Source organism: Phoxinus phoxinus (assembly GCF_949152265.1).
Source record: "Phoxinus phoxinus genome assembly, chromosome: 9".
Classification (NCBI taxonomy): domain Eukaryota; kingdom Metazoa; phylum Chordata; class Actinopteri; order Cypriniformes; family Leuciscidae; genus Phoxinus; species Phoxinus phoxinus.
The window spans coordinates 75001-90000 of record NC_136884.1 but is presented as its reverse complement, the minus strand read 5'-3'; the positions used below and the strand labels follow the sequence as shown (position 1 = coordinate 90000).

Here is a 15000-nt window from a genome sequence, read left to right as displayed (position 1 = left end):
TCTCACACGTGTGTGTGTTCCTCAGAGCCGCCCACCTGTTCCCCGGAGCACTTCTCGTGTGTGTCGGGTGAGGTGGACTGCATCCCGCGGGCCTGGCGCTGCGACGGCTTCGCGGAGTGTGACGACAGGAGTGACGAGCGCGAGTGTCCGGTGTGTTCCGACGAGGAGTTCCAGTGTGACAGCCGGCAGTGTGTGCATCTCTCTCTGCGCTGCAACGGGGACGTCGACTGCCAGGACCGCTCCGACGAGACCAAGTGTGAAGGTGAGGACGCGGAACACACTCCGATACAGAGAGCGGACCTCACATCACGCCTCGACACACACCTCGACACTGAACACACTCCGATACAGAGAGCGGACCTCACATCACGCCTCGACACACACCTCGACACTGAACACATTCCGATACAGAGAGCGGACCTCACATCACGCCTCGACACACACCTCGACACTGAACACACTCCGATACAGAGAGCGTACGTCACGTCACGCCTCGACACACACCTCGACACTGAACACATTCCGATACAGAGAGCGTACGTCACGTAACGACTCGACACACACCTCGACACACACCTCGATACTGAACACACTCCGATACAGAGACCGTACGTCACGTCACGCCTCGACACACACCTCGACACTGAACACACTCCGATACAGAGACCGTACGTCACGTAACGACTCGACACACACCTCGACACTGAACACACTCCGATACAGAGAGCGTACGTCACGTCACGCCTCGACACACACCTCGACACTGAACACACTCCGATACAGAGACCGTACGTCACGTAGCGACTCGACACACACCTCGACACACACCTCGATACTGAACACACTCCGATACAGAGACCGTACGTCACGTCACGCCTCGACACACACCTCGATACTGAACACACTCCGATACAGAGACCGTACGTCACGTCACGCCTCGACACACACCTCGACACACACCTCGATACTGAACACACTCCGATACAGAGACCGTACGTCACGTAACGACTCGACACACACCTCGACACACACCTCGATACTGAACACACTCCGATACAGAGAGCGTACGTCACGTCACGCCTCGACACACACCTCGACACACACCTCGATACTGAACACACTCCGATACAGAGACCGTACCTCGACACACACTTCGACACACACCTCGACACTGAACACACTCCGATACTGAGACCGTACCTCGACACACACCTCGACACACACCTCGACACTGAACACACTCCGATACAGAGACTGTACCTCGCGTCACGACTCGACACACACCTCGACACTGAACACACTCCGATACAGAGACTGTACCTCGCGTCACGACTCGACACACACCTCGACACTGAACACACTCCGATACAGAGACTGTACCTCGCGTCACGACTCGACACACACCTCGACACTGAACACACTCCGATACAGAGACTGTACCTCGCGTCACGACTCGACACACACCTCGACACTGAACACACACACACACACTCACTGCGACACTACAGGACACATGATAAAGGTTAACAGTAAATGTGCTGTTGATTAGAATGCTACATTAGATATTACGTTGTGTGTGTAAATGAACATTCCTGGACTAGATGAACAACAGAGACACCAGAGCAACGTGATCCGTGATCCTGAAGCTGCTGTAGACGAGCATGCTGGATCTGTCACTGAAGAGATGCATTTAAAATAATGTCGGCCACGAGACGCTCTTATTTATATATATTTATAACTTTTTTACCACAAACATGAACCATCACTGCACTTCAGCTGGAGTACATACACACATCACAGTTGGCTAGAAATGTATTCATTTAAACTGTAATATTAAATGCAGAAGCTCATGGAAGTAATGACTACATGTTTGTTAAATGATTGAGTTTGGACATCATGTGACCTGTGTGATCATGTGACCCGTGTGATCATGTGACCCGTGTAATCATGTGACCCGTGTGATCATGTGACCCGTGTGATCATGTGACCCGTGTGATCATGTGACCCGTGTGATCATGTGACCCGTGTGATCATGTGACCCGTGTGATCATGTGACCCGTGTGATCATGTGACCCGTGTGATCGTGTGACCCGTGTGATCATGTGACCTGTGTTCCTGCGGACGCCTCTGTCTCTGCAGTGTTCTGTCCCATGGACCAGTTCTCCTGCAGTAACGGCCAGTGCATCGGCCGCCACAAGAAGTGTGACCACAACACCGACTGCACCGACAACTCCGACGAGATCGGCTGCTGTACGTCCTTCACACGCACCCGCCGAGTGTGTGAGAGTGTGTGAGAGTGTGTGAGAGTGTGTGAGTGTGTGAGTGTGTGAGAGTGAGTGAGTGAGTGAGTGAGTGAGTGTGTGAGTGTGTGAGTGTGTGAGTGTGTGAGTGTGTGAGTGTGTGAGTGTGTGAGTGTGTGAGTGTGTGAGTGTGTGAGTGTGTGAGTGTGTGAGTGTGTGTGTGTGAGAGTGTGTGAGTGAGTGAGAGTGTGTGAGAGTGTGTGAGTGAGAGAGAGTGTGCGTGCGAGAGAGAGTGTGCGCAAAGATTGCATCATTTCCAAAAGGCCCTGGAATTAAAATGGCAGTTTTAATGTTTCAATGTTGTGTTAAACACTGCACAACTGAGTAAGCGTGTGTGTGTGTGTGTGTTCCTCAGATGCGACGGAAGAGCCGGCGTTTCCTCCCAGTAACACCATCGGCTCGATCGTGGGCGTGGTGCTGGTGCTGTTCGTGGTCGGCGCGGTGTACTTCGTGTGCCAGCGAGTGCTGTGTCCTCAGATGAAGGACGACGGCGAGACCATGACCAACGACTTCGTGGTCCACGGACCCTCCACGGTGCCGCTGGGATACGTGCCTCACCCCGGCTCTCTGAGCGGCTCGCTGCCAGGTGTGTGTGTACAGGTGTTCAGGTGTGTGTGTGCAGGTGTTCAGGTGTGTGCAGGTGTTCAGGTGTGTGCAGGTGTTCAGGTGTGTGTGTGTACAGGTGTTCAGGTGTGTGTGTGCAGGTGTTCAGGTGTGTGTGTGTTCAGGTGTGTGTGTGTGTGCACAGGTGTTCAGGTGTGTGTGTGTGTGCACAGGTGTTCAGGTGTGTGTGCAGATGTTCAGGTGTGTGTGTGCAGATGTTCAGGTGTGTGTGCAGATGTTCAGGTGTGTGTGCAGATGTTCAGGTGTGTGTGCAGATGTTCAGGTGTGTGTGCAGGTGTTCAGGTGTGTGTGCAGGTGTTCAGGTGTGTGTGCAGATGTTCAGGTGTGTGTGCAGATGTTCAGGTGTGCAGGTGTTCAGGTGTGTGTGTGTGCAGGTGTTCAGGTGTGTGTGTGTGTGTGCAGGTGTTCAGGTGTGTGTGCAGGTGTTCAGGTGTGTGTGCAGATGTTCAGGTGTGTGTGCAGATGTTCAGGTGTGTGTGTGTGCAGGTGTTCAGGTGTGTGTGCAGGTGTTCAGGTGTGTGTGCAGGTGTTCAGGTGTGTGTGCGTGCAGGTGTTCAGGTGTGTGTGCAGATGTTCAGGTGTGTGTGTGCAGGTGTTCAGGTGTGTGTGCGTGCAGGTGTTAAGGTGTGTGTGCAGATGTTCAGGTGTGTGTGTGTTCAGGTGTGTGTGTGTGTGTGCAGGTGTTCAGGTGTGTGTGCAGATGTTCAGGTGTGTGCAGGTGTTCAGGTGTGTGTGTGCGCAGATGTTCAGGTGTGTGTGCAGATGTTCAGGTGTGTGTGCAGGTGTTCAGGTGTGTGTGCAGGTGTTCAGGTGTGTGTGTGTGCAGGTGTTCAGGTGTGTGTGCAGATGTTCAGGTGTGTGTGCAGGTGTTCAGGTGTGTGTGTGTGCAGGTGTTCAGGTGTGTGTGCAGGTGTTCAGGTGTGTGCAGGTGTTCAGGTGTGTGCAGGTGTTCAGGTGTGTGTGTGTGCAGGTGTTCAGGTGTGTGTGCAGATGTTCAGGTGTGTGCAGGTGTTCAGGTGTGTGTGTGTGTGCAGGTGTTCAGGTGTGTGTGCAGATGTTCAGGTGTGTGTGCAGATGTTCAGGTGTGTGTGCAGGTGTTCAGGTGTGTGTGTGCAGGTGTTCAGGTGTGTGTGCAGATGTTCAGGTGTGTGCAGGTGTTCAGGTGTGTGTGTGTGCAGGTGTTCAGGTGTGTGTGCAGATGTTCAGGTGTGTGCAGGTGTTCAGGTGTGTGTGTGTGCAGGTGTTCAGGTGTGTGTGCAGGTGTTCAGGTGTGTGTGCGCAGATGTTCAGGTGTGTGTGCAGATGTTCAGGTGTGTGTGCAGATGTTCAGGTGTGTGCAGGTGTTCAGGTGTGTGTGTGTGCAGGTGTTCAGGTGTGTGTGCAGATGTTCAGGTGTGTGTGCAGATGTTCAGGTGTGTGCAGGTGTTCAGGTGTTCAGGTGTGTGTGCAGGTGTTCAGGTGTGTGTGTGTGCAGGTGTTCAGGTGTGTGTGCAGATGTTCAGGTGTGTGTGCAGATGTTCAGGTGTGTGTGCAGGTGTTCAGGTGTGTGTGTGCAGGTGTTCAGGTGTGTGTGCAGATGTTCAGGTGTGTGCAGGTGTTCAGGTGTGTGTGTGTGCAGGTGTTCAGGTGTGTGTGCAGATGTTCAGGTGTGTGTTCAGGTGTGTGTGCAGATGTTCAGGTGTGTGCAGGTGTTCAGGTGTGTGTGTGTGCAGGTGTTCAGGTGTGTGTGCAGATGTTCAGGTGTGTGCAGGTGTTCAGGTGTGTGTGTGTGCAGGTGTTCAGGTGTGTGTGCAGATGTTCAGGTGTGTGTGCAGGTGTTCAGGTGTGTGTGTGCAGGTGTTCAGGTGTGTGTGCAGATGTTCAGGTGTGTGTGCAGATGTTCAGGTGTGTGTGCAGGTGTTCAGGTGTGTGTGCAGATGTTCAGGTGTGTGCAGGTGTTCAGGTGTGTGTGTGTGCAGGTGTTCAGGTGTGTGTGCAGATGTTCAGGTGTGTGTGCAGGTGTTCAGGTGTGTGTGTGCAGGTGTTCAGGTGTGTGTGTGCAGGTGTTCAGGTGTGTGTGCAGATGTTCAGGTGTGTGTGCAGATGTTCAGGTGTGTGTGCAGGTGTTCAGGTGTGTGTGTGCAGATGTTCAGGTGTGTGCAGGTGTTCAGGTGTGTGTGTGCAGGTGTTCAGGTGTGTGTTGTGCAGGTGTTCAGGTGTGTGTGTGTGCAGGTGTTCAGGTGTGTGTGTGTGCAGATGTTCAGGTGTGTGCAGGTGTTCAGGTGTGTGTGCAGATGTTCAGGTGTGTGTGCAGATGTTCAGGTGTGTGTGCAGATGTTCAGGTGTGTGTGCAGGTGTTCAGGTGTGTGCAGGTGTTCAGGTGTGTGTGCAGGTGTTCAGGTGTGTGTGCAGATGTTCAGGTGTGTGTGCAGATGTTCAGGTGTGTGTGCAGATGTTCAGGTGTGTGTGCAGATGTTCAGGTGTGTGTGCAGGTGTTCAGGTGTGTGTGCAGATGTTCAGGTGTGTGTGCAGGTGTTCAGGTGTGTGTGCGTGCAGGTGTTCAGGTGTGTGTGCAGATGTTCAGGTGTGTGTGCAGGTGTTCAGGTGTGTGTGCGTGCAGATGTTCAGGTGTGTGTGCAGGTGTTCAGGTGTGTGTGTGTGCAGGTGTTCAGGTGTGTGTGCAGATGTTCAGGTGTGTGTGCAGGTGTTCAGGTGTGTGCAGATGTTCAGGTGTGTGTGTGTGCAGGTGTTCAGGTGTGTGTGCAGATGTTCAGGTGTGTGTGCAGGTGTTCAGGTGTGTGTGCAGATGTTCAGGTGTGTGTGTGTGCAGGTGTTCAGGTGTGTGTGCAGATGTTCAGGTGTGTGTGCAGGTGTTCAGGTGTGTGTGCAGATGTTCAGGTGTGTGTGTGTGCAGGTGTTCAGGTGTGTGTGCAGATGTTCAGGTGTGTGTGCAGGTGTTCAGGTGTGTGTGTGTTCAGGTGTGTGTGTGTTCAGGTGTGTGTGCGTGCAGGTGTTCAGGTGTGTGTGTGTGCAGGTGTTCAGGTGTGTGTGCAGATGTTCAGGTGTGTGTTCAGGTGTGTGTGTGTGCAGGTGTTCAGGTGTGTGTGCAGATGTTCAGGTGTGTGTGCAGGTGTTCAGGTGTGTGTGCAGGTGTTCAGGTGTGTTCCTCTCTCTCTCAGGCATGTCTCGGGGTAAGTCTGTGATCGGCTCGCTGAGCATCATGGGAGGCAGCAGTGGGCCGCCGTACGACCGCGCTCATGTGACCGGAGCCTCGTCCAGCAGCTCGTCCAGCACCAAGGGCCCGTTCTTCCCTCCGGTCAGTCTCTACAGCTGCACTTTAAGGGGCGGTTGATTATGATTTCACTTTTCTAACTTAAGCATGTATTGTCATTTTTTTATATTTACTAACAATATAACATTCATTACAATATTATTGATCACAATAATGTGAGGTTGTGTGTGTGTGCAGATTCTGAACCCTCCTCCGTCTCCGGCCACCGTGAGGTCTCAGTACACCATGGAGTTGGGATACTCGTCCAACAGCCCGTCGACGCACCGCTCGTACAGGTAACGCCACGCAACACGGGTGATGAGGTGTGACGTGTTCAGCGCTTGACTGTGTGTGTGTGTGTGTGTGTGTGTGTTCTGCAGCTACAGGCCGTACAGTTACCGTCACTTCGCCCCGCCGACGACGCCGTGCAGCACAGACGTGTGTGACAGCGACTACACGCCGGGCCGCCGGGCTCCGCCCACATCAGCGACTGCTAAGGGCTACGCTAGCGACGTGAACTACGACTCGGAGCCGCTGCCGCCACCGCCCACACCGCGCAGCCAGTACCTGTCGGCGGAGGAGAACTGCGAGAGCTGCCCACCCTCGCCCTACACCGACCGCAGCTACTCACACCACCTGTACCCGCCCCCGCCCTCGCCCTGCACGGACTCGTCCTGAGCCACAGACCCCGCCCCCAGACTCAGGCCCCACCCCTTATACCTGCCCAAAACCCCGCCCCTGAGCCTTAGGCCCCACCCTCGCCCTGCACAGACTCGAGGCTTGTTCGACTTGAACAAGTCGCGAGAGCGGTACTTTGATGTCATTCACGCCGGTTCAAGTCAAACAAGCCTTCATTCTGAGCCCCAGGCCCCGCCCACACCACCTGTACTCATCCTGAGCCCCGCCCACACCACCTGTACTCATCCTGAGCCCCGCCCACACCACCTGTATCCGCCCTCACCCTGCATGGACCCCACCCACACCCCTTGTACTCGTCCTGAGCCCCGCCCCCTGTGCACAGGCCCCGCCCCCACCACCTGTACTCACCCTGAGCCCCGCCCCCTGTGCACAGGCCCCGCCCCCACCACCTGTACCCACCCTCGCCCTGAGCCCCGCCCCTTGTGCACAAGCCCCGCCCCTATCACTGTGTAAATATCCGCCTGGAGACGAGACTCTTCTGATGCGTCTGGGGTCTGGCGGGTCCCTGTACATTTTTTTAAAGAAAAGAAAACATATTTATATATTTTCTATACAGTGTTTATTGGTTACGCCATAGAGCTTTGTATTAAAAGAAATTTGTAAAAAAAAAAAAAATTTAAAGAGAAAGATTTATTAAATCCACACAGACGTGATGCGTTGCCTTAATCCTGGAGTTCAGAATCAAACGCTCACCCGATGCCAAATAGAGGCGAGCGCAGCGCCCCCTGCAGGCCTGGAGCAGCACACACTGTGACCCGCTCGCATCACAGGCTCCTCCTGTCTTCTACTGTGCCCTCGTCTGCACGCGCGGACCGGGAACGAGCGGAGCCGACCCTTCCCGCCGCCTTCGTTCCTTCGCTCGCGGCACGACTTCTCGTGTCTGAGCGCTTTTTACAACCGTTTTTCACTTTTTTAAATCTCAGTGCCACAAAAGCTCAATTATTTTTGTACCACATACTGTGTAGATACTGTATTTATAAGCTATAGAGTCCCCATCATCATGTCCCTGCAGTGCTGCGTGTGTGTGTGTGTGTGTGTGTGTGTGTGTGTGTGTGTGTGTGTGTGTGTGTGTGTGTGTGTGTGTGTGTGTGTGTGCAGACCTGTCCGAGTGTGTGTGTGTGTGCGCAGCACTTCTGTAAAGAAGGGAAACTCACCAGCACAGATTCTCCACATCACTCTTCATCGCGCGCCGGCGTGACTAGCATGACTAGCGTGACTAGCGTTTCTCCCGATAGCAGCTTCGGTACAATCATGAATGTGTGTCAAACAGCTGTTCCAAATCTCAATCCTGTTCTGCAAGGGCTTCTGGGTAACGCCACGTTCTTAGTTCCTTTATGATTCTGCTCACACCAGCATTTCCGTTCTCTTAACTGCACTTTACAGGAGCGGGTCAGCTAGTGCGTCTGCGGTCAGGAGGCTCGCCGGCGGCCGCTGGACCCGTCGTGTTCCTGTGGGGAGCGTCACGGGTCCGGCGTCGTTGCTGGAATTGTGGGAAAAATGTCTAAAGCACTTTTGAAGGAGTGAGCAGGATTGATTCGCCGCAGAATCTCGTCATTATTCATGTTTTATTTCGATTCTTTGCGAGGATGTTCAAAGGTGACCAACATTTGGTTTCTCATCAGTCATGAAATTTCCACTATCTCGACTTTTTGTACATTGTACATGCTTTACTTGTAAAACATTGTATAAACAGATGTGTACAGCTCCTTCAGTCACGACTATAAGCTGTTGTAACAAATGAAATGATCTTTTTTTAATAAAACTGAGTGAACTTTTACATTTATAAATTCTGAAGTTCCACATTTGTCCACGTGGCGGCGCCGCTGCTTTACATGTACAGCCATAGATGTATGATGTAGATTCCATATTCATCCACTCCAGAGTCCAGAGGTCATGTTAACGCGTCGGCCATCTTGAAGAGGTCAACGGTTCGGATGCTGTCCTCACTCAGATCAATGAGTTATTTAAACGCCTCCACACTGCGGCCTCTGGGTGTGAAACCGCAGAGATATAAAGTCCAGAAGAAGCAGGAAAGCATTCACAGGTGGGCGTGTGTTTTGTGTGTATATTAACTCTATAGTACAGGCTTTTAAATCACTGTTTTAGCTAATGCCTTCATCTTGTATTAAATCCCATGAAAATCATTCGCTCAAGTCTATTGCAGATATACATATTCATACTTGTGTATAACTGTGGTTGAAGACGCGTAGTCAACTTGTTCTCAAGTGTTCACGGCCTGGCTTTGACCGTTCCAACATGGTGGATGACTAATGCCGATAATGAGGAATCAATGTATACATATCTGTTAGAAACCGTCGTTAAGGAGGCATCAATGTATCTCTATATCGATATAGAAACAACCACTGGTGAATTGATATACGGCCACTGGTGCACTGTGTATATATTTCTGTCAGATACAACAGCTAATGATGAATCTATGTATCATATGTTAAAAACAGCCATTAATGAGGCAGTTATGTGTCTGTATATCTAGGTATATATCTATTTATTTTAGAACCAACATCTAGAGAGGCATCTATGTATCTATATCTTAGTTGAAAACAGCCGCTAATAAGGCATCTATTTATATATAATACAATTTAGAAAACAGCTGCTAATGAGGAATCTATGTATCTATTTCTATGTTGGAAACAGACGCTAGTTAGGCATCTATGTATCTATTTCTATGTTAGACACAGATGCTAGGTAGGCATCTATGTATCTATTTCTATGTTAGACACAGACGCTAGGTAGGCATCTATGTATCTATTTCTATGTTGGAAACAGACGCTAGTTAGGCATCTATGTATCTATTTCTATGTTGGAAACAGACGCTAGTTAGGCATCTATGTATCTATTTCTATGTTAGACACAGACGCTAGGTAGGCATCTATGTATCTATTTCTATGTTAGACACAGACGCTAGGTAGGCATCTATGTATCTATTTCTATGTTGGAAACAGACGCTAGTTAGGCATCTATGTATCTATTTCTATGTTGGAAACAGACGCTAGTTAGGCATCTATGTATCTATTTCTATGTTAGACACAGACGCTAGGTAGGCATCTATGTATCTATTTCTATGTTAGACACAGACGCTAGGTAGGCATCTATGTATCTATTTCTATGTTAGACACAGACGCTAGTTAGGCATCTATGTATCTATTTCTATGTTAGAAACGGCGAAAACAAAAGAACTGCTTGTTTCGACGTTATTGAATCTTTATTAACCTCGTATGTCGTAGTCAGTGTAATTAAGGGCTGTTTTGTCTGGTTTGCTTCGTCACAGTGACTATAATATAATATCTCCGTGTTATATTGACTGACAGCTGAGGACAACGGCCGTGACGTCACCGTGGAAACGTGCTTCTGTTGCTAGGCGACAGTCACACTGGAGAAAAAACGGTCCATAAATAATGTTCCTCTGTTTTACGAACATTATTAAAGACGTACGTTCGGTCAGCGTTACTAGAACGGTTTGTTCATAACCCTGATTGTGTTGATTGATGTCTAACCTTCATTATTCTCGCGCGTATAGAGTCATAAACCCTGTCGGTAAACGATCCGTTCCACCTGCACGATCCGTTTCACGCATGCGCGTAGTTACGTCACGGTTTTCCTACACTATCGGTACCGCGCATGCGATGAAACACTTGACGGCCAGGCGGCACAACTTGCGGCATATTTGTCGTGCAGATGGAACGGATCGTGTACCGACAAGGACGACACAAACACAGACTCACGCGCTGCTGTAATATATTTACATTTGTTAGACGCTTTTATCCAAACCGACTTACTTTGCATTTCAAGGCACACATTAGAAGTTCTCCTCAGGTCTCGCTCTCCCCGGGAACCGAACCCGTGACCCTGCAGGACCGCTATTAGGGTGACCACCCGTCCCGCTTTGCGTTGTACCGCACAGCATTTTCACCCCTTGTCCCGCACGTCGCATATTGAGAAAATGTCCCGCATTTTCATCAGTCTGTTGGTTTTTAATTATCATATTAAGAAAACGTTCATGCGTTCTTTTGCCTTTTTAAAAAGCATTTTATTTATTATTTTTGCGGCGTAGTTTTCCACCTATATTTAACAGTGCTTCGTCAGAAGTACAAACACAACAGCCGTTTTTTAAATCCTATCCAATGGTTGAGAAGAAAGGAGTAAACACGGTCACTAGTAGGTTGTGACGGCTGTCAATCAAAATGTGGACCGCTGATTCGTTCCACGTGTTCCCTGTCAGAAAACAAATGGATAATTAGGTTCATTTTAATTTTTAATTGTGGTTGTCTAAAAATATGAACGTTTTTGGTTTAATATATTCTTAACAAATAAGACTGTTAATGTAATTTCATGTTGTTTTATATTTTATTTATTCATTGTTTATTTTGTTGGATTTTAGTTGGATTTGGTCAGAACTGTTTCAAAAATAGTGATCTGCATGATGCCTTTGGGCTCAGTGATGTTGAATTTAAATGACATGTAAAATAAAGACATGTATGTTACATTGTGATGTGGTGTTTTCTGGAAGGGACTAAAGAACAAATCATTTTTATCAGCTAAAAGGCAGAATACACATTTTTTATTAAGTTAGGTAGACATTATATAACAGTTTCAGGTTATGTTTTAGCGTTGGTAACATGTCCCACATTGTCCCACACAAACTTAGAATCGTCCCACATTTGGTTCGTTTGATGGTGGTCACCCTAACCGCTATATGGACATAAGCTTTTATTGTTTTTATAGCATATCATTGATTACAATACTGTAAAAACAGTGAAATATTATTATAATGAAAACTATTTTTCGCAGTGAATATATAAACTGTATCGTATTCTTGTCAGAGCCGTTGAAAAACAGAGTTACGACACTCCCATAGACTGCCATAGGAACTTTGGAATGCGGAAGTAACGCGTGTCGCGGAGCAGCCGATAGTTCCAAACACTGATAGTTCCAAACACTGATAGTTCCAAACACTGATAGTTCCAGCACTGAACCCCATTCACTGATAGTTCCAGCACTGAACCCCATTCACTGATAGTTCCAGCACTGAACCCCAAACACTGATAGTTCCAGCACTGAACCCCATTCATTTTCAGTGTTTCCAAAGTACGTTCGCTGGTAAGTTGACGAAATTACTTTATTTTTGACATTTCAATGCATTAGCCGTCCTCTCATGAATCTAATCAGTAGTTGTAATGTATGTAGCTTTAGTTAATTATTCTTTAGTTAATGTTTATTGGAAGATCATAGTTAATTGCAGTTAGCTTACGTGACCAACACTTCACTAACGTTAGCTACCAGTCAGAAATGTGCAAATTCAATACTGAGGTCATAGTTAAATGTGATGTTGCACTACATTGTATTCAGTTTTTTTGGCCAACCTTATTTACATACATGAGGTGGTCAGAATATTAGAAATATATCTGGATATAAAGCAAATAAGTACAGCAGCACCCCCACAAATAAGACCTCAATGCTAAAAAGTGTAAATGAATTTTACACCTCTATGACAGTATAAAAAATCCTGAACATTATAGAAAAGCAGAATTTATGGCTGATCTTTGTATATACGGTATCATAATGCAATAAAAATATTAAATTATCTTTTCCCTAATTTTCATAATTTGTTGGATGAGCAAAATAATCATCCAGCTTCTTCCATAATGTTGTTGTGTAAGAACAACAATTTGAATAACAATAGTGGTTTGTATATATATATATATACTCATTTAATTTCAAATGATACTGGAGTACAGAGAGCCAAAATAACAAATCATGACACATGTCCAAATAGGTATGGACCTAACTGTGGGTGTGTTCTCTCACTTCTGCAATTTCAACCTCATGAAAATGTTTAGGAAACATAGGCTTTCAATGTGTATTTAATCTGTGCCTGAATGTATGAACTTTAACACCGTTTCCTCTTTCTTTACCACCCCTAGTTCTGTCCCACAGGCTCGACTCGACTCCAGGCCGGTCTCCTCTGGGTCTGTGACACGCTCTGCTTCTGCTCTCACCCTAACATCCAAGTATCTATAGCATTACTTATAGCGTGGAGTTTGTCATCACTGTATGGATAAGCATTTGACTGATTCTCGATTCACCACCAGGTCTCCAGATCGTCCTACAGCTTCGGTGGAAGAATGCAATGGCTCTATTGTGAACACTTGTATTCCTTTTCTGGCCTGCTTTCTGCATCTCTCCCTGTAGGACGTCGAACAAGTTTCTTTGAAGACAGAACATTCAAGGAAAACTTACATACCCTCTCCCTAGATATATTATATAATTAAATGTTTTGTTGAATGCAATTGGTTGCCTTGCATATTTTTTTTACTGTTGACCAAACTTCTTTCTTGACTTAAACTGAGCAGCTTTAATTGATATTCACATGTTGTGCAGGTTTATGTGAATGTATTTTTTTAACTAACACAGTAAATGTATTATACCTTATGGGAGCAGTCCCCCTTCCCTCCAAAGTTAAATGCACAAAACATTTATTAAATTCAAAGGGCTTTATTGACATGAAAGTTTCTGGAACAATGTGTGTGTGTGTGTGTGTGTGTGTATACACACTACCAGTCAAAAGTTTTGGATCGGTAAGATTTTTTATGTTTTTAAAAGAAGTCTCTTCTGATTACCGAGGCTACATTTATTTGATCAGGGGAAGAAGAAGAAAAACAGCAATATTGTGAAATATTATTATAATATTATTCAAACACCTGATTCTATGTGAATATACAGTAAAGTGTAATTTATTCCTGTGATCAAAGCTGAATGTTCAGCATCATTACTCCAGTCTTCAGTGTCACATGATCCTCCAGAACTCAGTGTAATATGATGATCTGATGATCAAAAAACTATTGATTATTATCAATGTTGGAAAAAGTTATTTACATTTTTATTTCAGGATCATTTGATGCATAAAGTTCAAAAGAACAGCATTATCTGAAATAGAAGCTTTTGTAACATTAAACACTACCGTTCAAACGTTTGGGGTTAGTAGGAACATCTATTATTTTTGGGGGGGAAGAAATAAAATAAATCAATACTTTTATTCATCAAGGATGAATTAAATTGATAAAAAGTTACAGTAAAGACATTCATAATGTTACAAAAGCTATTTCAAATTAATGCTGTTCTTTAGAACTTTCTATTCATCAAAGAATCCTGAAAAAAAATTACACAACTGTTTTCAACATTGATAATAATAATAAATGTTTATTGAGCATCAAATCCTATTATACTGATTTCTGGAGGATCATGTGACACTGAAGACTGCAGTAATGATGCTGACAATTCAGCTTTGATCACAGGAATAAATATTAAAATAGAAAATAGTTATTTTAAATTATCATTATGTATGTGTATAATATATGTATCATATATGTGTGTGTATATATAATATATATATATTGTGTATGTGTGTGTATGGGAGCACCCCATTGCCTACCAAAATTATACACAAAAACGTATTAATGCTGTGTTTCTGCGACCCCCCAGAAAAAATTTGCTATTATATGTAAGCAATTTAAGTGTCAACGTAATAATCAATGTACATTATGCGTCAATATTTACCGATAGTTGCTGTACATAAAGCTGCTGCTATCTGACCCGCTTTAAAATCATTGGCAACGCGGATTTGTTTGGAACTATTGAGAGCTACACGAATCACGTGACCGCGTGGCGGCGAGATCACAGAGTCGCAACTCTCATATTTAACGGCTCTGATTCTTGTGATCAACATTGATAACAAGCGTTTCTTAAGCAGCAGATCAGCCAATCAGAGTGAATTCTGGAGGATCATGTGACAGTATTTTGCTTTTATTGGTCAATACATTTCCACTGATAAACACACACACACTGATACACACACACACTGACACACACACACTGACTGAGGCTGGAAGTCTCGGCTCATAAACGACTCTCTCTCGAGTTTGAAGATGATTATGATTATGAGTCCGATCATCAGAAACGGTTACTCCACATCCATGATCTCCGGCAGCGCAGGCTTCTCCTGTGTGTGTGTGCGTTTCTCCTGTGTGTGTGTGCGTTTCTCCTGTGTGTGTTTCTCCTGTGTGTGTGTGCGTTTCTCCTGTGTGTGTTTCTCCTGTTTCTGTGCGGCAG

General features: G+C 46.5%; 2 protein-coding genes and 1 long non-coding RNA gene across 8 annotated transcripts in view; 2 read left to right on the top strand and 1 right to left on the bottom strand.

Moving 5' to 3' along the window:
• Window positions 1-8655, top strand: part of lrp6 (low density lipoprotein receptor-related protein 6) — a 35492-nt gene extending 26837 nt beyond the window's left edge. For both annotated transcript variants that reach the window (XM_079622258.1, XM_079622259.1), the window contains 6 exons: window positions 26-262; window positions 2140-2250; window positions 2656-2886; window positions 6083-6219; window positions 6373-6470; window positions 6555-8655. In XM_079622258.1, coding sequence (XP_079478384.1) covers window positions 26-262; window positions 2140-2250; window positions 2656-2886; window positions 6083-6219; window positions 6373-6470; window positions 6555-6852 — 1112 coding nt within the window. In that variant the 3' untranslated portion in view covers window positions 6853-8655. The remainder of the gene's footprint in view (window positions 1-25; window positions 263-2139; window positions 2251-2655; window positions 2887-6082; window positions 6220-6372; window positions 6471-6554) is intronic.
• A 1873-nt stretch (window positions 8656-10528) lies between these two features.
• Window positions 10529-13181, top strand: LOC307004450. Its single transcript, XR_013799030.1, has 2 exons — window positions 10529-11991; window positions 12816-13181. It is a non-coding gene; the product is annotated as an uncharacterized lncRNA (long non-coding RNA).
• Window positions 13182-14673: 1492 nt separating this feature from the next.
• c4h11orf98 (chromosome 4 C11orf98 homolog) overlaps window positions 14674-15000 on the bottom strand; it is a 4024-nt gene continuing 3697 nt past the window's right edge. For 3 of the 5 annotated variants that reach the window (XM_079623723.1, XM_079623724.1, XM_079623725.1), the window contains one exon: window positions 14674-15000. This exon is cut by the window's right edge and continues 6 nt beyond it. In XM_079623723.1, the coding sequence (XP_079479849.1) occupies window positions 14852-15000 (149 nt within the window). In that variant the 3' untranslated portion in view covers window positions 14674-14851. The other 2 variants (XM_079623726.1, XM_079623727.1) reach the window with 2 other exon arrangements.